At 43.6% G+C, this 23554-nt stretch overlaps 1 protein-coding gene across 3 annotated transcripts in view; it reads right to left on the bottom strand.

The window, feature by feature from the left end:
• LOC142935288 (poly [ADP-ribose] polymerase tankyrase-1) overlaps window positions 1-19436 on the bottom strand; it is a 60453-nt gene extending 41017 nt beyond the window's left edge. For all 3 annotated transcript variants that reach the window (XM_076079531.1, XM_076079532.1, XM_076079533.1), the window contains exons 1-4: window positions 18882-19436; window positions 17302-17417; window positions 15953-16061; window positions 11498-11593 (exon numbers count right to left, since the gene is read on the bottom strand). In XM_076079531.1, coding sequence (XP_075935646.1) covers window positions 11498-11593; window positions 15953-16061; window positions 17302-17417; window positions 18882-19395 — 835 coding nt within the window. In that variant the 5' untranslated portion in view covers window positions 19396-19436. The remainder of the gene's footprint in view (window positions 1-11497; window positions 11594-15952; window positions 16062-17301; window positions 17418-18881) is intronic.
• Between the last annotated feature and the right edge of the window lie 4118 nt (window positions 19437-23554).

The raw sequence follows: 23554 nt of genomic DNA, 5'->3' as shown, positions 1-23554 counted from the left end.
TGATATTATGTGTGTGTGTGTGTGTGAGAGAGAGAGAGCATATGTGTGTGTGTGTGTGCGCGTGTGTCACTCCCTTGGCAGAGTGCAGTAGACACCGGCGCTCACCGTATGAATTCAAATTGTTGTATGCTTGAAAGCATGTATTCCTTTGCGTGCACACGTGGGTGGGTGTGTGTGTGTGTACATGCATGCGTATGTGAATGCAAGGGTGTGATTCCAGGGTCGTGCAAGTCAATGTCAAACCGTCACACTCCTATATATATATCTTGACCATGCAGCAAGGACCTAGGGTTCTGTGTGTATGTGTGTGTGTGTGTGTGTACTAAGTGGTTGTACAAGCACAGATGATGCTGACTGATGCTGACTGGACCATGAGTCGCCTCAGTGCCCAGCTGTCTGCTTGCTTGTATGTGTGTATGTGTGTGTGTGTGTGTGTGTGTGTTTAAATCAAATATCATTTATCGTAGTAGCAGTTTATCTGCTGTTATACAACGACTGGGCTTCGAGTCAGGAGTTGAGTGATCCACTTAGAACCTCAGCAAGGTCGCAACTGCTGAGGCCGACCTGTGCGCGCTGAGACCAATCGGGGGGGGGGGGGGGGGGAGGTGTGCGGAAATTATAAAAGAAGGTGTTTGTTTCGGGCCCCTTTTGCCGACTGCCTCTGCATACTTCACACGCTCTCACCACTTCCAATGTGTGATTAATTGCTTCACACCGAAGAGAGATTAACTGTGTGGTTTTTTTGTCCACCCACTCCATCCTCTTTGGGTTTGGTAAACCTAAGACGCTGGACGTTTTGGTCAGTGTACACCCGTCTAAACTTGTTATACAATATCAGTGGACACGCCCAAATGGCTTTATTTGAACTGGGCAATTGAAAATGGTCTGTGAAGACAGAGGTAAACACAAAGTTTTTCATTGACTCCATGGGATTTGTTATAGTATACGTATATGCCCATGTTGTGATAGTTCTGCAAAGCATTTTTGTGAGTCACAATGCCAGAGAGGATTCTGGGTCTTGCTCTGACGAAAAACATTTTTTTCCTCCAACTCAAACTTCCTCCGTAGTCAATGTCCAAAATAGTGCGCCGCCCCGGAGGGCCCGTCGGTGTTCGGGATTAAACACCCAATGATTTTAAACTTCTCCTTCCCTCTAAGCTTCTGCCTCTAACAGCTAGAGCAACACTGCCCCTGAGGGCTGCGAGAGGCCTTCCTGGATAACGATTTAAAAAAAACAAATGCTAATTCATGATGGTATCAGGAAAGTAGTTTGCATGCCTGCAAAAAAACAAACAAAAAAAAGCCACAACCCATCAGAATGGATTCCCTTCACTGCTCGTTAAACAGATACAAAAGGACAGGAAGGAGGTCGGAGCACCCACTCCTCCTCCTCCTCCTCCCCCTCTTCCTCTCAGGAGCAACAAGAAAAACAGCAGATTTGGCCCAAGGACAAATTAATATGGATAAGATTAGATCATATTGCAGCTGTCCTGAGTGAGGCACACAAACAGGAGTCACGCAACAACAGAGGAGAAACAAACCGGCTCCTCAGTAGTCCGCCGCACACCGGCCGGTCCAGCCTGCTCTGCACAATGACTCACGAGAGACAATGAAAAACAAAAACATTGCAATTGATATGTCAATATTGTCACGATTTCTCTCCCTTTTAAATGGAAAGGTGATCTAATGGAGAACACTCCTCACATCTATAGGAGAACTTGTAAAAGTGTAAAGCGTTTGATGATCCCGGCAAAGGCAACCATGGCTACAAAGACGACAACAAACAATTCAGCAAACTCTCAAATAGGACGGCCAACACCGTTTTCGATATGTGCATTTCAAGCAAAGCGTTAGCCCCGGCTTCAGGCGTCCAATCAGATCCTTTCACTTCTGCCAGAAGATTTCCGCATCCAGGAGATACAGGTCAGTACTTTGTTTCTTTACTTTTCTTTTACTTCATTTACCAAATTTTCAGTCTCCTCTTGCACAGTGGCCGACTGGCCTCGCTAACTCTCTCCGTGCTGTGGAGCTGTGCAGCCGGGTGGAAAACTAGGCAATTTCAGCTGCAGGAAAATGTCCTGAATGGGGCGAGGGAACACACACACACACACTTTCTTTTGCACCTCTTGCTGGTCATTTTGGAAATAGGGCTAGGGCTCATTCATCACTGGGGACCAATCGAAGAGCAGTCATCATGGTAATCAATGAGCATGTCACCGATAAGGGGAGGAAAGCTACACACTTGGCCTCGCAGGCACAGGAATTCACATTTCCTCCCACACACACACACACACACACACACACACACACACACACACACACACACACACACACACACACACACACACACACACACACACACACACACACACACACACACACACACACACACACACACACACACACACACACACACACACACACACACACACACACACACACACGATTGCCTTTGCTCCCGCTGCATTAGAAGGACGAAGCCTTCGGAGCAGCTACAGCGGCTCTTTGTCTTCATGATTAGGCTGTTAACGTACACGCCGATCAGAGCTCCCCTCTCTTCCACTTTCTTGGCATTGACGTGACGTCGCATCAATTCGTCTCTCTGTTCTGTCTGTCACCCGGACCAATAAGCATCTTCATCTTTTCCCCTTCAAAATCGCTTTCACTCTGTGTATTTGTTCCCTTCCATCGACATCTAATCCACTTTCTTCCTTTTTTCCCCGTGCTTCTTCTTGTTCTCTTAAATCTCTCATCACTTTCTTCGCTGGCCCTTGTGAGAGAGAGAGAGAGAGCGCCGGCTAATTTTCTGCGAAGTTAAAGCTGCCTGCTCACCGCGGACCTCTCTTCAAAGGGACAATTTTTCTCTTTTTCTCTTTAGTCACAACAGAGTGGAAGTGCTTGATGACAGCATGCCTTCCACACACAGCATGGCTGGAATACAGTTTTAATGGAAACGCACACACAAACGCAATTACTGTCAAAGTACAACTCGCTTCAAACTCTTTTTCCGCTAGTCACGTAGCAACAGCAGGAGGACAAACGCTTCCCAAAGCTTCTGTTATTAGGCAGAGCTTCAAAAGCAGTGCAGGGTGGACACAAGCACTGATTGATTCCAAGAGATGATACGAAATTGGATTAGTACCAGTTATGACAAGACGACAGGATACTGTCCAGAAAGGCACGGCAAGTGTATTTGTATTGCACATTTCATCCAAGTGCTTAAGACTTGGAAGGGCGATCCATGAGTCGGTTGTCGGCACGTTGACATAGAGGCTGCACAAACAAAAATGTATCTTTCTCTTTAGATGTCTTTTCCCCCATTTGCTTCATCCCAAATCATGGCTTTTCTTGCCTTGTCCTGTTGGCACGTAGTCTTCACAACTCTCTCTTGTCCGTTCTCATCAGCATCCATCACTATTTGCGTTTCATGGAGATTTATTAACAGTTCAAACCTGTTTTTTTTTTTTTTAGCTTTACTGTCAGGGGTGACCGTGGTCTGTGTTTGAGTCTGGCCATCCGCCAGATGCCCGGGGTGGAAGTTGGCTCAGCAGAAGCCGTAAACGTCGCCCTGCGCGGGAGCACAGCCTTGCACTTTGTCTTCGAGTTTTGCACCAAGATTATCCAAGACTTCACCGTTTCAGTTTCAATAAGTCATGGTGTCATTTAGCTGTCCATTTAAATGGGGTCGAGCGGAGTTGGGAGACATTGGGAGTTGCAAAGATTCTTGTTTCGAGTACGGCAATTCTCTTTATTAATTCATGGCAGTGCACTTCATAAATGCAGATGAGCACTGAGACATGGTATAGTCCGAGACACTGATGCCAGTAGTGCAGTTAGTTGCTGTTTGGGAGGCAGTTGCAAGTCAATGATTGCGACCCCGAGTTTCGGTCATAAATTATTCTGCCAATGAGCGTTTGAACTCAGAAAAATAACATATAATGATTTAGATGTGATCGGGAAACGCCCACAAAGTAAAAGTACGAGGAAAGTAGCAACAATATTAGCAAAATGACAAAGAGAGTAAGAGAAATGAGCATCTGCACTGTGGCAAAGCAGTACGATTGAAAGCAATGTTATTCTCTAGAGATTTTTTCTCTCCATCTCGTATCAGCACATCCTTGTAGGCGTAGTTTCTTTGTCGAGGACAGCCTATTATTGCCGTCTGTAACTCATTCCTGAGAATGAAAAGCTAACTATGACAAGACAACAGGGGGATTCTTGACAAAAAAAAACTCCACAGTGTTCAATCGTGTTTAATTCGGCAATTGTTCACTCCGCCTCTTCAAGTTCTCCACACTCTGCCTTCGTGACAGAATGGAGACGAAAAAAAAGATCCAAGTTGCAGCCGGACACGGAGCTGAAAATCTTCCACCACCTGGGGAAGACATACTGTAACTGTCAAATCTGAAAGCTAACCAATGTTTTTCGACTCAAATAGAAAATACTGTCCCGTCTCCGACGTCAAGTTCTCTTCGAGACAGTTCTCAAGTTCCCAAGTTTGACACCCAAATGTGAGGCCAACTTTGACATGTTGTTGAAGTGAGACCGATGCTTTCTTTTTTTTTAGTCCAGGAAATTGGGTTGCCTCTATAACTGAAAATGTGCAAACATGCTTTACAGAATGAATAAGTTGACGATGAGTTAATTGATTGTCATGGGGCAACTAGGTCATTGCTTCAGAAAAAGTAATAGGATGTATCAAGGAAAGGTAATTAGAGAACAAAACGAGAGTATATAGCTCACATTTATCTTACAAATGTGAGTTATATGCTTTAATGCATGGATTTAACCACACTTTAATTATGACGATAGTTAATGATGAAAGGGCGTCTATTTTATAGTTATTTAATACATTTGGCCAACGCATTAGTAAATGAATGGTTTTGAATATTGTTTCTTTTTCTTAATGAACGCATGAATGAATTGAATGAATATAAAGCACGTTTGATAATGCTGGGCACATAGCAGACAAGGCCGGCAATTAAAAAGGAGATAATCTTCCATATCTCACGTATGAAAGCTGGCAACACAACTTCACAAAGACACCGACAACTCACGGAGTGTGAAACCTCACACTGGATGCCAGACTGGCTATCGTGCCATCTGGTTGGCACTTAACCCAAAATAAAAAAGCAACGTGACACACAGTGCAACTGAAATAAAGCCGATTTGTTCGTATCAGAGAGGGAATGTGTTAAAGACACATTAATACAAGAGAGGCCAAAGCAATGAAAAGTGTGTGTGTGTGTGTTGACTGAGTTCCAGAGTGGAGAATTGATCTCTCTGAGGCTCAGAAGCAGCTAGTCTGTGAATACCAATCAGAGGTAATTAATAGCAGCTAATGGACTCTGTTTCTCACTCTCTATGTGCTCGTCTCTCTTCCGTCTCTATTTATCTCTTCCAGTGTCTCTCTCTCTCCTTTTTATTACACAGCAACAATGAATTATTCTCTTCTTTATTTACCGTCCTAAGCTACGGGCTTACTGGAAGACATTTCAAACGTCCATAAAGCAGAGAAATGAATAACCTTCTCCTATTGGCTGATGAGTGGTGCCAGACGACGCTGTACCATGTGGACGGGGTTTTCTTCTCCGTCTGAAGTCAGCACAGAGAATAGCTGACTTCAACCGACACCGGTGTGCAGCAAGAGAACAAAACGCCACGTGTACCAACAGTGGGTGAGGTTTACTCACTTCTGGAAGACTAAAGTGCATCTAGGCCACATCCAAATCCACTTTTGTTAGTTAGATGGCGCATAATGTTGGCGCAAAGGCCAAACAGGTTGTATTTATTCTCTAAAATAAACACAGGTGTGTTTTGACCCAACATGAATGAAATGTCACCTCCCATTCCCTTTAAAAGCCTGATGCTGCTGCACCTGGGGCCTTGCTTCTTTTCTTTGAATAACACCTGTGTTGCTTTACATAACGTAGTTTGTTTCCTATTTGAGATAAAACACAACCAAAGATACGAGAGTTTAATACCAAAGATGCAGACAAAACCCCCCCAATGAGAGCTTAATACCTTGTGACACAAGTCTAAGAGAGATTATCACATAAATTACCTCTTCCAGTTCATTTGCATAGAGCTTACGTTTCACCAGTTTGTTTAGTTCGTAGGATCTCAAAGTAGTTGTCTGAAATTTAGTGGAGAAACAGCCTTAGTTCAGAAGATAAGTCGATTATAGATTGGCAGTGATGATGATCACCAACCTCCATCTTACAACACTGAATGCAGGTACCATGTTGAAACTGCTAATCTATGTTCTAGGCTGAAATAACACCGGGATCATGTCACTGCCAGAGATCTAAAGCGGATGAGGCGGATTGAGACATTTCGAGTGAAGAGCAGAAAGAGAATAAATGACAAATGCCAGAGGGAAAAGATGGAGAGGCCGATTGGTATGGAGCTCGAGACGGTTGAGACAGCAGGGGGCAAAGGGACAAAGACTATAGACGACGTGTCACAGGGAAAGATCGACACCAAGGCTGATGGCAGGATGAAGGGGTGGATGGGGTACATGCTGTACTTGCAAGCTCATTAAACAACGTCGTAATTGATGAGTGACGAAAAGGAAGCGACGGAGGTACGAGGGGGAGAAAATGAGAGAATTGTCAAGGGCAGAAACAACTTGATGAAAGTGTCCTAATCACTGCTTGCATGGCCAGAGGAAGATCAATCACTGACGACAGGAAAGACGGCTCGAAGTAAAAATCCCTCCCGGTGATCCCTTTGTTTCCCGAAGTTAGCTCTTCTGCGGCTTTTCACATCATTACCGTGCGTTTCTCTCGATTACTTATCTGCAGTCTGATATTCGGGATTTCTGGGAAATCTTCCCGGCTTTTGTAAAAAAAAAAAAAAAAAACTCTCACGTTGGTGGAGGAACCTTGACGGATATCTTATCTTAGCGTGAAGGCTGGAAGCAGGAGGAAACCGCGATCCTGGCTCCGTCCAAAGGGTAGCAAAACCCACCTACCAGCAACGGCCAGCTTTTCACTTCCGATTTCAATAAATAAGCAAAATACAAATTTGTCTTGCATTCCTCAACACTGACGCAGCACCATGAATCAGATCTAAACATCTGGGGGGGGGGGCGTCCGGTGTTTTGCTCCAGGAGCCAGTAACCATCTAGCGATAGGCCAATCGCACAGCAGATCTGTGCATGCTGTCCTTTGTAACCCGATAAGGAACAAGATCATTAACTTGAAACTCTCTAGGCTTTTGCACCGCAAAAGGCACAACAGAGTAAATGACTATTAGCATTTCTAACAGACTTAAATGCTCATCTATTGCGCTACTTATATTGCAACCGCAGATTGTGACGGGTTGTACCGCGCATACAGATTTTCAATGAGCTGAAATCCATGAAACCGTACCCGGGCCTCTGGCGTCGAATGTCACAGTTGTGCTTGTGAGTCCGACCCCTTGCCGTGGTGTGAATGACGGGTTCTCATACTTGCAATGGACTGAACTGCAGAGTTCTGCTGATAAAGGCACATCTGGGAGGCGTCTGAGGATTTAAAGAAAAGCCTGACAATCAACACCGCCCTGCGATATGCGAATATACGAAAACCTTGCAGACTAATGGCGCCTTGCTGACTGATATGCAGTGTGTGAGCTATCCAAACCCAATTCATGTCAAATAAATTGAAAAAAAAAAACAATTATTGTGTCCTGTTTTGAAGCCCCCCCCCCCCCCCCTAAAACAAATCTAATTCTCTCCCAGCTTTACGTTCCACATCTCCAGGTAATGGGGAACAGAGTCGATCATTTCTGAGAGCACTTTGTTGGATGTGGCAGAGCAGCAGAGCTTATTTATGGGTCAATATAAACTTCCATCACCGCCGACTGAAGTTGAAAGCTGTGCCGGGGCTGCAGCAGAGATGAGGAATAGAGCAGAACCTCTGAATCGTAGAGCGTATAGGACCAAAGAGAAAAGGCTAATGCAGGGTGTCTCTGTGGAGGGTTGTACACTTTCTACAAATACAAACACTCATATGTTCATATTTAAACTGTGGTTTTTTTTCCTGGAAAGACTGTTTAAAGGCTTGGCTTGAATTTTCTGCCACTTTTACCAAAAACCTGACCACGTCGGCGATAATGAAACAGTCTTTAAGAGACGTCGTGTTAAATGCATCACCGCCAACAATAATTAGAACAGTGGAATCACTCCTGGGTGAAGAGACAATGTAACAGGACGACGGTTTAGGTAATTAGTGCCGGCCATTAAGAGGATAATTCGCGTTACTTAACGAGGTGCGGTAAATTTGTCAGATCTGAAGCACGGGAGGAATGCTGAACGACCGCCGCAGGAGGACCGGGGGGGGGGGGGGGGGGGGGGGGGGAGTCACAGCGCTGGTGTTGTGGATGAACTGGTTTCCCTATTAACTGCTCGTTTTCACCAGAATGCACCGGCGGATGCCTGTGGAAACGCCAGATGTCGAAGACGCCAGATGACATTTAGCGGCCCTCGTTAATGTCTTAACTGTTGTCTTTTTCATTACAATTTCAAAAAACACACCCATCTGCTGCTTTTGGAGGCTTGGACTTTAGCTAAACGATGAGCATTCAGTCCCATTTTACGCTCTAACCACCGCGCTCTATCGACATTCATCGTGTGGCGACACTCTGACCTGCCAGTGTCAGAGGAGACCTTTTGACACGCCACAGCAGGGAAAAGCCCAGCTAATTAATAACCTCAGGTAAGGCTGCATTCCAAGTTAGGTGATCCAGTTCTGGTGTTACGCATGCCTGCTCATTGGCATCGGCTTAATGAATCACCTGAATGGAACACAGCCATTATTAGTGTTATTAATTACACCCGTGCTTTGAACTATGACAAGTTAGAATGTCTTGAAAAATGTCAATTTCAGCCGCTAATTTATGAAAATGAAAACGTATTTTAATCCCAAAGCCCTTGTTTCCATTATAGAGCTTTAAGATGCAATGGGTAGGCCGATGGGGGGCATCATTAATCTGCTTAAAATGTATTTCCATTCAAAAAATAAATCAAGGTTCCGTAGGTCACTGGTGAGGTAAGACCTTTGTTTCACTTTGAGACAAAAAAACCTGCTCGTAAATGACTGTAATGTGTGAAGGCAGCTGCAGCCCACTAAAGCCAATTCTAGTAGGTTCTCACAGGTAAATGGGCTTTAAAAAGGTCCAGTGTGTGGGATTTTGGGGAATCTGTTGTTAGAATATACTACACACATAACTATGTTTATATTAGCGTTGAATCACCTGAACCTGTGTTTCGTTACCTTAAACTGAGCGGTTTATATCTACATATGGAGCGGAACCTCTTCACAAAGTCCTCCGTGTAGCACCGCAAAGTTTCTACAGTAGCCCAGAATGGACAAATTGGACACTTTCAGGCTCTAGACGGGGCCGTTTGCTATTTCGCGTCACCACAGTTCTCCTGCACACAAGTTTTGGAGTTATGAGAAGCATCGTTTTTTTTTCTATATCGAGACAGATTTCTGGACGTATAACAGTGGATGAACATTTGGACGGATAAGGATAATGTCAAAAAATGTGTGCGTCATGTTTGAGCGTCGAGTTAAGACTCTCTCCCTCAGCTTCCTCACTTCCCCTTCAAATCCCCCGCGTCCCCGTCCCCCCCCACCCCAGAGGAGATACCCCTCACAGTTTGAGCCATCTTGATGTCAATTAACAAACACAACATAGCCGCAGCTCTAATTTGTAAGCAGGACTGTGTTTGGGTCCGTCTCGGGCAATTTGTTGTTTACACTATTAGCCGCCTTGAGTCACTACACACACACACACACAAGAATAAGTCTGCAATGTTTGGTTAACATTTTCTATCACAAACAGCCTAAGATCAATTACTCCTCTGCTAAATCTCCGAGCTTTACTGCCCATGAATCGCATTTCCATGACAGCTTTATTGTAAAACTTGTATCATGGCCGGTACCGAGATGGGGTGAAGGGGGAGAACTGCAAAATATGCGGCGATGTTCAATAACGTGGCGCCGAACAACCTCATTTCAATTCTAGCGGGCGAGGACAATGATTTTTCACAGACTGGCTGCGGCGAATATATCTTCCACATGTTTTGCCGCTGTGGTATCTGGCCGTTCATCTCATTTACCAGAGAGGGGATTGATGGGAATTGGTGATGTAACGCGGTGTAAATGGAGGAAGCTTTGCACGGCAAAACAAAAATAAGAGGATTCATTTAGTTCAATAAGAACAATGTCTTTCAAACGTTCCCCCATCTGAAGAGAAAGTGAGATAAGCACAAAACTCATAAGCCAACTCGTGCACAGACAATACAGCACGAAGAAGAACGTCAAAAGAGAAGATGCAAAGTGCTGATTTGCAGAAACATAAAACAAAATCAGGCTGGAAAACCCACAAAAAGTTAATCTGCGTCTGTACTTTCAGCTGTCTAACCAAGGAGAAAATGAACAGAAATATACAAATAATTAAAAGCCATATAGTTTTTTTTTTATTAGTGCATCATATAAATGCCGTAACTGTGTCCAAGTGGTTCATCTACCACTAAATAGGTGTACTGGGCCCTGCCGCCTTTAAGGGCTTTTTTACAATGAAGGAACCAGTAGTCCGAGTTTCACCGCAGAATTTTAGTGTCCCATGTTGGCCACTAAAGCGCTCTTTTTTTTTTTTTTGCCTGTCAGGCCTCTTTCTGCAGCCTAAACCCAAGTGGAATGATGAGGAGGAGGAGGAGGAGGAGGAGGATGGGTGTGGGGTTCTTGCAGTTGTTAAACGGCATTTAAATGTATTTTCAATTTGTTGTGATTTGCAGCATTGTGCTGCGTTAAAGAAAACTCTGCTCAGTCAAGGTCTGCTGTGTCATTGTGTTGGTTATTCCTCGACTTTTCAACAGCACATGAAAGGAAGGAAAGGAAGAAAGAACGACAGAAACAACGACATAAACAAACAAAGAGCAAAATCCAACACAGAGAGTGAGTTTATTGAGTAGCTGATCAATGAGTGCAGCCTCAGCCAGACGAATGAGAACAAATAGGAAAGCGGAGACACAAACACCTCTGACCCCTGATTATTGGATAAAGGCGAGGCCAAACAAAAGAAAAATGGAAGGAATGGCCGGTGTGCGAACAAGCCTTTGGACACAAAGACTGAACAACATGCGTGGTGAGCAAATGAGCGGAGCACAGCCTTGCAAAAAAATAAGGAAGGTGATAGATTGACGGAAACGAGAGGCAACACTGCTTGCAGCCTTGGACAGAATAAAAGGAACGGTGTGTGTGTGTGTGTGCAACCTGTTAACATTAAGATAGAGGTGGGAAAAGTGCAGCGTAAGGAAAAGGCAGAAAGAGAGAGGAACGGCAAAGAGGAAACTGAGAACAGGAAAGACAAACAAACACAATCTGCAACAAAAAATACAGATGTGTACGGACCTCTGTGTGTGTGTGTGTGTGTGTGTGTGTGTGTGTGTGTGTGTGTGTGTGTGTGTGTGTGGGGCATTTGACAGACAGACGGGGACACTGACCTGTGAGGACGGCCTTGGCGGAGGGTTCGGCCAGGTCCAGGGTGGACTTGCCGTCAGTGTTGCGGATGTTGGGGTCGGCTCCGTGCTGCAGCAACACTGTACAACAGGGCAGACACAGACAGTAGCTGAGCTCCTGGACTGACATGCAAACTCCCCGACACACACCTTCCCCTAGTCCTCCTAGTCCTCCTAGTCCTCCTCCTCTCGCTGCTCCTGCTCCCGCCGCTGAACCACATCCTGCTCCGTAAACTGCTCTCCCCGGACCTCCTCCTTTCTCTCCCACTTGCTCCTCTGCTATCCCTCCTCTTCCTCCACCTCTGCCTCCGGCTGCTCCACCTCTGTTGCTAGCGCTGCTCTCTCGGCTGCCCCTGGCTGCCTCTGCCCTGCGAGCCATGCCGCTGATGTAAACAGACATGCCACAACAACAGCAGCGAAAGCTACGCTACACCACGCCGCCAGACAAACGGCGGACCTCGCAAAAAGCGGCGACGTGACCGGCTGCAAAACACAACAACACCTCCATGGAGGAGCGCGGGAAGCCTGTGAAAAGGAATTCGAATGGGTGAGGAAAGGAGAGACGGGTTGCCACGGCTAGTCAACGCAGCGAGCAGCAGCGAGGCAGTGCGAGTGGAGAGACTCTCGCCTCTCCGACTGACTGAGCGATGCAGCGGAGAGCGAGATGAGAGGAGTGGGGGGGGGGGGATGAGAAGATGGGAGAGGTAGAGGACGAAAAGAGGGGAGGGAGAGCAAAACAAACCGAGAGTGTTTGTGTGCTTGAGAGGGAGAGAGAGAGAGAGAGAGAGAGAGAGAGAGAGAGAGCGGGGAGTAGTAAAAACGGAGGAGAAGAGGAGAGGAGAAATGAGGGGGAGGAAAAATAAATGAAAAGGAGACAAGAGGGAAAGGGAGACGAGAAGAGAATAGAGGAGATGAGAAGCAGGGGAGGAGAAGAGAGGAGACATGAGGGGAGGAAAAGAAAGGAAAAGGGAGACGAGAAGAAATGAGATGGGGAGGAGGAGAGGAAAGGAAAGGAGAGAGGGCAGAGTCATGCGGCTACTGAACAGGTATGAGCTGAATAACAAACTGCCTGCACTCAGTGTTTTATTTTGTTGTTTTTTTGGTAAATACGCTCTTTTGAGGGCTCTAATGTCAACACTCTCACCGCCGTCCTCTCCATCTCACTTCCAACTGTTGTGATTGCGGAGCAGTTCCCGGTGCACGTGCCCTTTGAACTTGTGTGGATCTCATAACTACTCCGCTTGAAACCCGACAGAGAGGACGATAGAGGAGGAGGATAACCGGGCTCGCCTGTATTGATTGTGTGTGTGTATGCGTGTGCACGTGTATGCATACATGTATACATGCGCCTCTGCCCTAGCACTGACACAGACCTTAGTCACCCCACCACAAAAATATGATTTAGCTCTGCACCAATGCTATATACACGCGCGCGCACACACACCACCCCCCCAACGGGGAGAAGATAAAGATATGCCAATAGCGAGGCAGAGAGAGAAATGACGGCACTCACACATGTATACGGGTTAGAGTAGTTCACAAATCCAGACTGTACCGCTGTTTCCCAATCAATTTGCTTGTCAACTTCTAATTCTGCGTCAGTTTTGTCTCTGATGGCCACGACTTTTCAGTAATACCTTCTATAGCTCTCTCTGGACAACCTCAACCACCCTTTTTTTAGACAGGATTAGTTTTCAGGACAATGTCAGATTTGTAGCAATTATTTTACGGACTGTCTAATTAGTAAGTAAATTAGGGAAATAATAAGTATCAGTAAAGTAATATTAGTTGGTCTATATTTTCATTTAGACATTTTTAGTGGCACAGTTTGCACAAGCGAACACTTAGACAGAGAGCTAAAGGCAATGATTTGGGCAAACGTAAAACAAATGTAAAAGAGATGAGGAACACTTTTTTTTCCTGTGCTGCTGCTTTTAGTACAAACTGGGCCTACAAATAAATGCATTAAACATCTGAAACTGACCGGGTGTCTACACCGGAAGTCGTTCTGAGACTAGATTGATCAATAGAAATAAAATAGATAATATACTTTTTGTTTCAGTCAATTATCCAGGAAAAAATGCCAAAGATTGACTGTTTTCCGCCTCTCAAATGACACTGCTTTTCAGTTTTTTTATTTATATCTTTGGGTTCTGGACTGTTAGTTGTCCAAAACAAAATCGCTGGTTTGAAGCCCCCCTTCTGGGGCACAGAGATATTGTAACAGACAATTTTCACAATTTTTATTAGAGAATATTTCATCAAACAATAATAGAGCGTTTAATTAAAATATTTGACAGCATCTTATCGTAATTTAACCAGTGCACCCGTCTTATCCTGCCACCTAACAGAGGCCTCAGCAAGTTAAACTAAAACCCCTGGACGAGGCATTTCAACCAAGTAATAAATAGTGGACCCTTAATAACACACGTACAGATACGTTCAAAAAGCAGGGGTTTGAGGTTATGAGTGATTATGCCTGAAGTACAAAAACCAAACACCGTTGACATCTGCATTGACATGTCATTAACCTAACTGACATCTGGGTGGAGTCTCAGTTGGCCTATGATCGTATGGATAACCAGGGAAATGAGAACATTGGAGAGCTGAGGACACCGTGTACTGAACAGACAGTTATGGAGGCGGCGGATTATTAAACTCAGAGCCAATCGCATGGCTGCTTTAGGATTTCCAAGATCTTCTTATCCCAAGTTTGTTGATGAGATTTTCTCCAGACCTCGAGCTCGCCGAGATGCAGGTCCGGCAATAGAAGATTAACTCCTTACTCAAGTTGCGTGAACGCCAACGAAGAGGATAGAGCGTCCTTCGTGCCGAGCCGAAGTTACGGATGAATCAGACTTTGATTCGACTCTCACTCTGCTGCCAAATCTGTAACCTGGCAGGACGACAGGCCACCAAAACTCTGTCCAATAAGCAAGCGTCAAGAGGTCAGCTGTTTTTTGTTTACATGCCCTGGTTTGCTTGTAACTGTGCCGCTAGGACAGGAAACCAAAACTAACCTTTTCTGAATAACACCAGAGAAAAGAGACTTAACGCTGTGATGGCGAAGACCTGGTTTGATGGCAAAGACCTGGTTCAAAATAGACATTTAAAAAAAGAAACACAAATGGCATTGCCATGTTGTTGTAATGTCCTCAACAATATCACCGATTCAAACAGTAATATTTCCCTACAAGTCCTGTTTGCTCAACACTATTGCGGACCATTTGCCACAGGGCTTTTCATACATCCATTGGTTTCAGATTGTCGTCGTATACTATGAAAATCAACTGTCAGACAGACACAACACTGGCATGCACAACATATCATAAATAAACGTTCCTCAGCATTTTACTGCCATTTCCACATCGCCTTATATTACCTTGAAAAGCTAAACCAGCCATTTGAAAGAGATAAACCCCAACGCATGCATTATTGAAAACATACACGCATGTCAAATGCTTCATAAATCATCAGAACTCCACAAAGCCCTGAGCTTCTACGCAGTCATCGAGGGCCCTGACATTCTGCCGCAGCTTGCTGTAGACATAATAAAAAAAAAAATAACAGGAGCAGCTTTTCCTCCTGGTTGCTCTCAGCACTCCACACTGACGCCGGCTATCATCGCAGTCATCCGTTATTGCCGCTCACACTGAGCAACGCTTTTCCATTAAGATCATAAAAGATTGTCCGACGACTTTACCGCTCAGACGGTCGTCGTGCTGTGCCGATCTTTCCTACTTCAGGTTTTCCTCGGGCTGCGAACTGGTCCCGTGGTGTTGTTTCTGTTCTAAAAATGAAGAACCCACGTTGGCGGGAGCTCATATACTGTAAGTTCTTTGTATATTGTGCGAAGAAATCAATGCTCTTTTGTCCCCCGTGTGGGCTGAAGAATAGGCAGTAACACAGTAATTGCAATTTGCAGCTTATTTGCTGCTTGATGCTGAATGGAAAAGAACAGTCAGCAGTTGGTTTATTATAGTTTGTAAAAATTGATTGCATTGATTGTTATATTATTGATTGATTATACAGAGCTCCAGGTTGTGAATTAGTGGGGCGGTGGAGGAGAAGACAATTAAAACAAAAAGGGGCCCGAACGAACACGAGAGAGAATTTAATATCCTATAAATTCACCACGGTGACACCCGCTGCAATTAATGAAACCTATTTAGAAATGCCACAGAGCAACCGCTGACTTTTATTGCGCCCACGGAGAACGATGCAACTCCGGGAAGCAATGGGGCAACTAGCAACACGCTTCTGTTCTGCTCACACGGCCAATTCAGTTTTACCGGGTCAACAGATGGCGAGAGAGAAAAAAAAAAAAAAAAAAAAACTCCAAATGCCCCTAGACAATTTAATGTAAACACACCGACGCTTCCAAATCACATTAACATGCACTTGTGTTTGTATCTGCGGCGTGTGTTTGTCGGTGCTTACCTATACAGACGTCTATCTTGCCCTTGATGGCAGCTTCGTGGAGTGGCGTGTAGTTCCAGTTGTCGCGAGCGTTCGGGTCGGCCCCCTGACACAGCAGCAAGGACACCACCTGAAAACAGCATACAGAACATCTGCATTTTCTCTTTGTTTGGCAAAAAAATAAAATTCCAATTACAAGTCCCCCCCCCCCCCATGGTTGTTTTTCCCCTACTCAAGTTGGTGGGCCTTAATCAAGCAAGTTTGGAAAACTCTGACTTAAGATTGATAACCTAGTTACGCTAGTTTTTCCATTCTGGTGCAAACACAATACCCGAGATTTGAAAGTTTTTCAAAAAATGATACTCGTTTTACTACCTTAAATTAGGGAATACACTTTTTTTTGTTCGACAAAACCTTTTCTTTTCATGTTACATAGTATTCTCAGTGCATCAGTGTTGCTTTGTCAGAAAGCATCCATTCATGAATTTCACCAACATACATTACATCCATAGACTGTATGCAAGTAGTGGACGTAAGCGCCATGTCTCTAATGGGACCATCATTCACTAAATGAACATCATGCTGTATTGAAGAAGACTTTTAGCCTTTTAGAAATAAACTGATGTTAATGTTTACTGAGGTAATAACTCAAGTGAGAAGTAGGTTTATTTACTCATTGACTTCTCCACGACCGGACTTCTTTCTGCAACCATTATGAGACAGAATGCAAATTTAAGGCTCTTCCGTGTTCGCTTCACTTTTCAGAACCGGAGGTTACAAACTATTGCAGTTTAACACATTCCCTTAAAACGTCAACAGTCCGACGCAATGCACAATGCGCCCGTCAATCTCAGACTCCATCTTGACCTCACTCGTGTCATAAGACGGCCAGATACTCCTTTACTGCACGCAGCAACTTGTTCCCAACTTGAAGGGTTTACTCCTCCACTTTCCGGCAGAGTTATAACCCCGAAACACCCGACCTTCCACTACAAAAAAAAAAAATCACACTTCAACAAAACACGGCTGCATTAGCACTGCGCTTCTCCTGACGTGGTTGCAAAGTGCTCTCAGAGAAAAGCTCTAAAATTCCATTATTACTCCATTGACGACTGTGGTTAAAGGCCGGGAAGATGAAAAGCATTAGCACATCTGTCACAGATGTTCCAAAACATCATCATGCGTGACCAGAATATCAAAAGTAGCAACGAAGGTCTCCTGGGTTTTTTTTGTCGATGTGATCAAACAGAGCAGATTTGCATGTTTGGACCGAATTCTTGTGAATAAAACTCACTGAAAAAAAAAAAGAAAAAAAAAAAAAAAAAAAAGAATACTACTTCATCAAAAGGGGTCGCTGTGGAAAGTCTCACCTCGGAGTGACCGAACGAGCAGGCGTTGTGAAGCGGGATCAGACCCCCGTCGTCCCGCGCGTGCACGTTGGCGCCTGTCTGGAGCAGGTGGTCCACCACATCTCTCCGCCCAAACCCTGAGATAGACATCAGAGAGAGAGAGAGAGAGAGAGAGAGCAAAGAGGAGAAGGAGATCGGCGTTACAGCATTGGAACTGTGACGTCCAGATGAAACTACTTCTTACATCACATCCGCAACTTTGGCAGAAGTTTCCAGATACTCTGAATCGGTCATTGATGTTGATAGAAGCGGCAGATGAATTAAGGAGCAGCTGAAACAACCGGCTGCTACATCATGTTCATAATTAATAGTTTCCTCTAAAAACGTATTTTTTGACACACTGTGTTCATTTGTTTTGTGAGGCACACGTGACAAGCTGTTTGGGAAACGCACCATACAAGGGAAGCTCGCCATGTCTTCACTACAAAGGTGCCGCGGGACTCGAGAGAACCGGTTCATTCGTCAAGCTGCTGGCGATTAAGAAGGCCTGAGATGTAAAACAGCTGTGCAAAGTCTTTCTTCCTTCATCTTTCTTCCTTTTTTTTTTTTTTATCTGCACCGATGAAAGAATTAAAAGCAGTCAAGTCTGGAGCTGAAGAGCTGAACTGAGCTGAACTGAAGATGAGCTCTTTTTTTTTTTTTTTAATGGCCGTGGACCATAAAAAAGTACAGAGAGGAATAAAATGAAAAAAATGAATTATGATGTATTGTCGAGATGATTGAGTCTTCTTTATGTCTCGCTTGTAGCAAAAAAAAAAATGAAGTTTAAATATGACATCTGTCATGAACTCATAAACTGAGATCTCAGCCCCTTCGTTGATCATTTTAAAGTATGTTTCTACTCAAATGTTGCACAAATCTTAAGATAACTTCCACATTTTCAACAAATGAACATTGTCCTCCCATCTATTGGTGACTATTCTAAGAAAAAGAGCAACATTACCGCTGAAATGATGGAATTGTTGCACCCACACCTGTCCTTTACACCTGTACTATTTGGGATTCTGATGTGACCCAGCGACGCCTTATTTGCACAACACTGGATGGCAGCCATAGAAAAGACGCTTCCTCCACACTGTTGGGAATCATTTCACTACAACAATAAGTAGCCGTTCCACACGCATTACAGTGCAATATCCTCAAAGCCGCTCTCTGCTGTTATGTTGTTAGCAGTAACATTAACACATAATTAATACTGGCACCCAATTTCAAATACTTCAAAGTTTACCAACTGAGAAAGAGGGATGGGGCATTTGTTTTAGACAAGAAAAGTCAGCATTAGGCCAGATTTAAATAACCAGTAGTATAACATATAACATGGGTGCAGCATGGTAACTGTTACATTAATGCTATTGATAATTAACTGAACCGTTGATTGGCATTATCCTGAAAACTGTTGTTGTACAGCTAATGGCTAATGTCTGCCAATGTGTATTAGCTCCTTTCTGGCCACTCCCACGCCCTGAAAGCATGTCTGCAGCTGCATTGGCGGACTGAAAAAAGATTACGTTTCTTCAAATGGTGATCTCCGTTATGTTTACCTGCAGCGAAATGCAGGGGTGTCGATTTACGTCCTGCCATGTCTTTTGCGTTCACGTTCAGCGCATCCACTTGTTTCTTCACCCTCGAAACATCCCCGGTCCGACAGGCTTCAAACAGCTCCCTGAAAGCCCCGTTTGCACCACCACCACCGCCGCTGCTGCCGCTGCTGCTGGCCGCGTCCCCGCTGCCGGAGTCGGGCGTAGAGCCGGGGCTGGTCCCGCTACCTTCGGTGGTTGTCGGGGAGCTAGCGCTGCTGCTAGTGCTGCTGCTGCTGCTGCTGGCGGTGAGGGCCAGAGCTGGGGAGGTGGTGGTGGTGGTGGTGGGAGAGGCAGGGGTTCCCTCACCGTCAACCCTGTCCTCCATCGCGCCTCCTCGGGTAAGCGGGGTGGCATCGTCGGTGGGTGCCGGCGGAGAGCCAAGCGGGGTGGCAGGGCGAGAGGAGCTGCGGGGCGGGGACGACAGCAGGGAGTTTGGCTGCTGCTGCTGCTGAGAGGAGCGACGAGGCGTCGCCATTTTCACAACACAACAGTCCCCACTAGCAACAAAAACACTGCCGACAATTTCCTGCCCAGGAGAGTCCAACTTCCGCTCCGGGGTTTACTGGGATTACATGAATGGACTCTCTCCAAAACGGTTTAATCAAGTTTTAGTAAAATATCAGAATAACTTCATGAGGAACATCATATGTGTGCAGGACTACAGACTAAATACGTTCTTAAAATGTGGTTTCTTGACCGTTTACACAAATGTATTCATCTCATCTTAAGTGTTTTATTTTTCTCTGTAAAATGTTTGTATTACAAAATGTGTGTTTTCCCCTTTACTTATTGGATGAAATAAAAATTATTTGGGAGGTTTGTAAAGTTAGGGATTTGCATGTTTACTCTAATTCAAAAGGAGAACCCAATAAAAATATAGGAACGTTGGGCCTAACTTTTACACAAATGAAACGTGTTTACCTTTATCTATTTATTTATTCATTGTATGCATCTTAAATTTGTTCTATTTGTGTTTCAGTTTGAGTTGTGTTTATGCAGCCTACACCTGGTGGTACTGAGTTTACATGTTCTCAAGTGTGCTAGTTATGTAGCAAAATGAATTAAACTATTCATTTAGCTTATGGCGCATAATTGTCAGATACAATAAATTGAGTTATTGGACTTTGTTGAGTCAATGTCCCTGTTATATTAATATGTGAGGTGTTATTTTAGCAGTGGAGGAGTTGAATGATGTCTGGCCTGGCTGCACACAATACTACCATCTAGTGGAGGTTGTTGGTAATAGCTTCAGGATACAGGAGCTGTTACACCGCAAATACAACAAACACTTAAAACACGTAATATAAGAATATACCGTCAAATTACGTAATTTCAGTATGTATAAAATTGCACATAGAACTGTATGTGACTATGGCATTTTTAGGAAACAAACTATACAACAGTGTACAGACAAGATGTGGCATTAAACTAGTACATTATGTTACCATATGAAAAATAAATACATACCATACCCTTCTTTATCTTTTTACAGAAATAACGTTTTACAAAGATCTAATTTCGCTGCTTTTAGTAGTTGTCTAATGTATGTATTACCACAAAAAAAGTATTATTTTATTGTAATAATTAATCAAAGAAGCTTAAAGAAATGTGTGTTTGATTGATTGACAGGTGACTCAGCCGACAACACTCTGCCATGTTAGTTTCCACACTGGTCTTTATAGTCCACCTCAGCACTACTCAAGCTACACATTTTCATTTTAAAAAATCGAAGGGGTATATCCCAGACTACTGTTACTGTATACGTCAACATACAATCTGTGTATTTTGACAATTAAATGTGCAGTTTTCCTGAGCTGAGCTGCATGTTTTGTACTGCAGAAAGACACCATTTACCCAGATGAAAAACTACCCCAACATGATGAAATAGACACTTAATACAGATAACAGAATATTGTAATAGTTTAATTAATTGGCCACCAGATGACAGCAGATAGGCTGCAACATTTATTTTGTTCATAAACTTGAATAAACCCTGAAAGATATAAGCATAAGTTTCTCTGAACAAAACCAAGTAAATAGAGTGGTCTGTCCTTTTTGATTTGCAATAAACTAATTTGTCCTTTTGTTGTGTATCAGTCTTTTCTCCTCTTGGTTCATTAATACTTCATCGACAACAATTTCTCAAGTAGAAAGAGTAAAATTTCTATACTTTTCTTCAAATGGATCACATGCATGGCGTACACAATTCATGCTCATACGTGATAACGAATGCTCAGGACCAAACTATCCAATAAATAATAGCACTTTGTGAATACATTATTAATTGTGAAGAGATCTGCAATACAAATGTGCTACGAATGAAAGCATGGATAGATGACACAACAAAAACAAAAACATGCCGCATCATGGTGACATGCAGAAATAAAAACATCAAAAAAAGCTTTAACTCAGCCATGATTTGTAATTCATAACTCCTCCTTTAATCTCCGGGTGGTGTTATTTTGTATACACACATATGACACGTTTAAAAAACTTTTTCTTTTTCTTTATTTATCTAGAGAAAACATGACACAAAAGAGTAGCATTCCAAAACGGGCAAAAATGGAATAAAAACAATTTACTTAAAAGAACATTTTATCTAAAAAAGGAGATATAAGAAGAAGAGAAACGTTTTCTTACGAGCTTCTTAGCAAAACTGTCAATAAAAGAGCAGAGAGCTTTTCAAGCTTTGTTTCAACTGTGGAGGGTGTGTTTGAAAAGCCATCATCTCAGTTTGAAGCCAAAAAGGTCTAACTGGTTCATCACCGGAAGTCATCATCTGTCATTTTCTGCACCTTAAAATACATAGGCCACAGTACTACTTAGTAGTAGTAGTGGGGATTATAGTATCAGCACCAAACAGCCAGTTAGATATGGAAATATACAATGTTTCACAATAGATCCTCTGTAGTTTTTTCTATGTGTTCTTCCGCAAGTAAATGAGGGACGTGACAGCTGATCACACGCGGTGACAACTGCTACAACTATGCTTCAGCTTACAGTTATGTCACGGGATGAGTATGCGAGCTTCCGTCAGGTCGGTTGGTTGACATACCTCTCATAATTCCTTCAGCGGCTCTTTGTGTGTCAAAGCTCAACCCCGACCTGAAAAACAATTCCTAACCAACACAAAGCAACCCCAACGCCCTCACGAACATGCGACTTGACAGTTTGAATTTGTGCAACCAGTGTGCGCTCGTGTGCATTTAAGACATTTAGAGATAATGGAAAAACTCAGCTGGTCAGGTGTCAGTTGCCAGTGTACTCAACTTCCTACTGAAATAAGAAGTTTTTCCTATTGTCAGTCTTTCAAAATAAAAGTTATAAGAGGGCCTATTTAAGAGGGTAACTCCATAGCAGGTATAATCACAAAACTTAAGCAGTAAAAATCGAATGGGATATTGATGACCACTTAAAATGGAGGAGTGGTTAAACAATGTCGTCTCTGGGCGTATCATCAGCTGATCTCAGGTTGTTCACTTCATTAGCAACTTAATCGCTTTCATGTGGGATAACAGCTTGTGTGAGAGTCACACTCACACCGCAAGCTGAATGGGTCTTTGCACACTGGTGTTGTTCATGTCCGGACTCTTGAGCATCATTCACATTGAACTACTTTACCCTATGAAGGGACTTTAGTAGCATTTGTGAATAATCCACTTTCATGGAGATAACAGAATGACTTGAGAGGAAACCTCCAAAAGAGCAGGGGTGGTCAGAAAGAGAGAAACGGCGATATAAACAAAGAGGTAAATAGAAGCAGACAGATGTGCAGATACAAATATGTAGAAGGAGAGAGGACGAGAAGACAAACGCAACGAGGCAGAACGGTATTTGTGCTTCCCGCACAACTACATTCCATTTTTATCATGAAGTCTGACTTGTTCTTCCAAAGCCGATTACCTCACTGGGAAAGCTAATGCATTTTGTAATGAAGACGTCCAAAAATAAACAAGTTCAATTTGCAAAAATAGCAGTCTGAAGTGCGTGTCTTTGATTTACCACTTAATTAAAAGTCTCATCCTTGTTTCATTGTATTAATTGCATCCCAACCATCATTGTGCTAAATAGGTTGTTATGGCTCCTGTCGAACAAAATTTAGACAAAATAAAACTACGTTCATCTTTAAGTCGACGAAATCAATATATGTGGCAAAGCTCCTATTAATCATTGTGTGATTGTTTATGTGGTGGCCTGTATAAGTCTATAGGCAGACACATATATTTCATCTGAGTCATTTAGATTATTTTTTAATAAGTAATTTAATCGGGATTTGAGGACAACAATCTTATTAATCAAAGGGCTATAAATACAGAAGTTTTTATCATTCTGAAACTTCGACGCTGATGACACAGGCACGACGAAAAATCGACTTTTTCTTCTTCTTTATCACTTATCGCATATTTGCATGATAAAAGCTTGGCCGAAACTCCCGTCAACTCTCTGCTGCAGGTGAAGATGAAATAGCTGTCGGCACTGCGCGCCACACCTGTCCTATTTGGGGACTGAGGCAGACGGGCAAGGCTAAAGCCCCGCCTACTAGTAGGTTTCAGTCGGACTTGTTTCTTAAGAGCAGCTGTTGGGACTGTCAGAACTCAGTCGCTCAGCTGTCTAGATTAGATTACCACACGGAG

The sequence above is a fragment of the Anarhichas minor genome, unplaced genomic scaffold (genome assembly GCF_050575085.1).
Source record: "Anarhichas minor isolate MPS153535 unplaced genomic scaffold, ASM5057508v1 ptg000073l, whole genome shotgun sequence".
NCBI lineage: Eukaryota > Metazoa > Chordata > Actinopteri > Perciformes > Anarhichadidae > Anarhichas > Anarhichas minor.
This window is presented reverse-complemented; position numbering and strand designations above follow the sequence as displayed.